This window comes from Lottia gigantea (genome assembly GCF_000327385.1).
Source record: "Lottia gigantea unplaced genomic scaffold LOTGIsca_519, whole genome shotgun sequence".
Classification (NCBI taxonomy): domain Eukaryota; kingdom Metazoa; phylum Mollusca; class Gastropoda; family Lottiidae; genus Lottia; species Lottia gigantea.
In genome coordinates, this window is record NW_008709777.1 from 47,431 (window position 1) to 50,927 (window position 3,497).

Sequence of the window (3,497 nt, forward strand, 5' to 3'; positions counted from 1 at the left end):
CAAAATCGTAAAAATAGTGAAAACATGAAAAATTAATTTTTCCAAAATATTATGAAAAACACCAAAAATTCAAAGTGAAATCTCAAAAATTAATTTCAACCGCGGTTGAAATGTATTACCACCACGGTTGAAATGTATTACCACCGCGGTTGAAATGTATTACCACTTGGTTGAAATGTATTACCACCACGGTTGAAATGTATTACCACTGCGGTTGAAATGTATTACCACCACGGTTGAAATGTATTACCACCGCGGTTGAAATTAATTTTTGCGATTTCACTTTGAATTTTTTGTGTTTTTCATAATATTTTGGAAAATTTAATTTTTCATGTTTTAACTATTTTTACGATTTTGATTAATTATTGTTTTTATGAATTTTTGTGATTTTTATGTATTTTGTGTCATCTTTCAAATTAAAGTTTCTCTATTTCCCTCCATTCCTTCTATTTTTTGTCGGTTTCTCGAATTTTCACAATTTCAATTCCTGTTTTCTGCAGTTCTTCTGCTCTCAAATCACTGAGAAACGTCGAAAAATAAAAAAATTGCAAATGTCCCCAATGGGCCACGGTAAAAATCTAATTAGTAATTCGTTAATCTGGTCTAATCCAAACGAGTGATTGAATGAGTGACTATGTAAACGAACGTATGGATAAATGAATGAATGAATGAATGAATGAATGAATGAATGAATGTATGTATGTATGTATGTATGTATGTATGTCACGCTGACACACCACAAGCCGTGAGTGTTTATATAGCGATTTGTCCTTATTAGACAGGGGATATTGGGGACATTCCTTTATTTTGAAATGTAAGATTTAGACTTTTTTCACTCTTTTTTGAGATTTTGGGTTGCCCTGAAAAGGGCCGTTTTTGTGTATTCTAAATAAATCGCTTGATTTAATTGGATGCAGCCTTCTCGGATTTCTTGGGTAAGAGAACGGCTTGGATGTTGGGGAGGACACCACCTTAAGCGATGGTTACTCCGGACAACAGCTTGTTCAATTCCTCGTCATTTCGGATAGCCAACTGTAAATGTCTTGGAATGATTCTGGATTTCTTGTTGTCACGGGCAGCGTTACCAGCCAACTCGAGAACTTCAGCAGCCAAATATTCCAAATCAGCGGCTGAGTAGACTGGGGCACCAGCTCCGACTCGCTCGGCATAGTTTCCCTTTCTCAACAGACGGTGACGTCACGATACCCGAAATTTCATCGGTGATGATTTCTATCTGCCACATCTATCCTGTCCGTGCCAGTGCTTCCTAGAATTGTCCCGGAGTTGGCTCTCAACCCCTAATACCTATCCTTGCCCGTGTCAGGCTATATGAATATCTCTCTGAAGGGGTTCACAACGTAAACGTCAAATCCTTCTTACGCTGGGTTGGCAGAAGAACAGCTCAGTCCGTGAGCGAGTTGGATTGTCGTCTGCTAGGCAATTAGGTGCCGTGGGTTCGAAGGTAAGAACAATTTTGATGCCTGTGTCTATGCTTCCGGGAGTCGGCCCGGTATCGGCTTTCACCCCCTAATAACCAAACTTCGGGTTATTGCCAAAAATAGAAAAGAGATAGGTCTATATCATGATAAACATGTTTTTTTTTATTATTCACAGATTTTCTCTGCTACGGTAAAATCGCTAGTGTAAATTTGTTTCAGTTTCTCTGGAATCTTGTCCAAGGTAACGTTAAATAAATAACAGAACAAACCCGTACTATCGTTTCGAGTGCCAAACGTTTTACATTCACTCATCTCGTTGCACTTTTCAATACATTGGTCTTCTTTTCCATCCAACGACACGAAGATGAATGGTGTTTCGTAAAGTGCACAATTGTCACCCCAGATCATGGTAGCCGCGGAACATCTGATATCGTTAGCACAGGTTTCATCACATTTCGCTGGATCAGATTCTGGTCTTCTTCCGTAGGGATTGGGCGACAAAGCTTTTACATTTGAATACTTGTAGCGACATTCTGAAAAATAAAAGGAATGGAATTTTACGTCCTACTTTTATAATTGGGCTAATGAAGACGGACAACGTCATGCAGTGTACAATGAGGGAAATTTTGTACTTGTACCCACATTCTAAAATATCAATGACAAAATTTGAAAAATGAAATGAATGGAGTTTTACGTCCTACTTTTCTGCATCATGTGGGCTAATGATTGAAGACGGGCAACGCCATGCAGTGTGCAATGAGGGAAATTTTTACCAGGACAGCGGCATTAACCTACTCTTTTTCGATTTCCAACTGTCGAGATATCTTTAACGTGTACAGCCTTTTCGTGGGATATCACTTCTATTCCGGTCACAAGATCAACAAAAGTCAAGGTCACAAGATACAAGCCATGAAAGTTTGGTAATTTTCAAAAAAATAAATCTGGTATTAAAAAAACAATGGAATCGAAATTTAAAAACCAGGTAAATACAACTTCTTGACAATAGATTGTACTTTCCATTGACACCAAAATCAATCAAATTAGGTAATCTGTTAATTATTTATTTTGATTGAAGAAATGATCGCACTACAATAATATTCTTTAATCTAAAGATGTTAAGCTCTCCAGACAGTTTCATGAAGTTTATTGATTTGAATTACACTATATAATGTATTATAACATGTATCGAGGAAGGTGATATAAACTCTTCACTGAGCGATTTGATGTATCAAAGCTATAATATTGTTTATTTGTAATTCAAGTATTTAAAATTATCTTACCTGTGCGTTTACATATTGGGTTTTGATATCTCCATTCTTCCTCAACACATTCCAGCCCTTGTATCATCTTGAAACCTTCATAACATGTAATGACTGCATTTCCATTGCAATCTTTATCAAAATTTGCGTCTGTTATATTAGGATACGTTAAACAACCTGTTAATTTAATTTTGATATTATTTGTTGCCATTATTTACTTCTGACTCGATACACTACCCCCCGACAATTATATCATCAAGTATTTGTCTCAAGAACTACATGTTAATTTACTATTTACAGACAAAGATGATTTAAAATGTGTTTAAGCTAGTTATCCATGCTGCTGAAGAAAGTTGTCTTGAGTAAATTTCTTCTGACTCAGACTCTTCCCACAATAAAAAAAGCTAACATAAATTTCGCTCAGGTATACAAACTTTGACTTTAGATTCATAAAGCAACTTTTAGATAATAAATAAAATATTTACCAGCGTCTGTAAGAATAAGTATAACTGAAATCAACAGAACGGAACATAATAGGTTATTCATGGTTTTAACGTTAGCAAGACCTGTTGATATTATATTTATAAAGACTTGTTGATACACTGTCCAATGCTAGATTTGGTCACGTATTTATAGTAAATGCAAAATCTCCCACTGAACAGATGTTTCTTTGACGACTGTAAATTAATATTTTATACCAACAGATCAATGATAGATATGATACAGAATTTTTATTTAACAGAATTTTCCACACCAACCAAATCCAAAATATCATTGAAATTTTACGAAAATATCATGA

General features: G+C 35.5%; 2 protein-coding genes across 2 annotated transcripts; both read right to left on the reverse strand.

Moving 5' to 3' along the window:
- Positions 1-972: 972 nt before the first annotated feature.
- LOTGIDRAFT_145865 (hypothetical protein) lies at positions 973-1,194 on the reverse strand (the record flags this gene model as incomplete). The annotated part of the gene is made up of 1 exon (XM_009062546.1): positions 973-1,194. A coding segment is annotated over one exon (222 nt), but the record flags the coding sequence as incomplete, so codon positions are not given.
- Positions 1,195-1,586: 392 nt separating this feature from the next.
- On the reverse strand, positions 1,587-3,310 carry LOTGIDRAFT_239619 (hypothetical protein). The gene is made up of 3 exons (XM_009062547.1): positions 3,184-3,310; positions 2,720-2,875; positions 1,587-1,972 (listed from the first exon to the last, which is right to left on the reverse strand). Exons 1-3 carry the CDS (start codon positions 3,242-3,244, stop codon positions 1,605-1,607), a joined length of 585 nt encoding a protein of 194 aa, XP_009060795.1. The 5' UTR covers positions 3,245-3,310; the 3' UTR covers positions 1,587-1,604.
- Positions 3,311-3,497: the final 187 nt, after the last annotated feature.

What these genes read in the sequence shown, in the direction of transcription:
- LOTGIDRAFT_239619 (XM_009062547.1), bottom strand. Translation starts at nt 3,244, where the DNA reads ATGAATAACCTATTATGTTCCGTTCTGTTGATTTCAGTTATACTTATT. An exon ending in ACTTATTCTTACAGACGCTG is followed by an intron (nt 2,876 to 3,183) that starts GTAAATATTTTA and finishes TTAAATTAACAG; the next exon opens with GTTGTTTAACGTATCCTAAT. An exon ending in CCCAATATGTAAACGCACAG is followed by an intron (nt 1,973 to 2,719) that starts GTAAGATAATTT and finishes TTTATTTTTCAG; the next exon opens with AATGTCGCTACAAGTATTCA.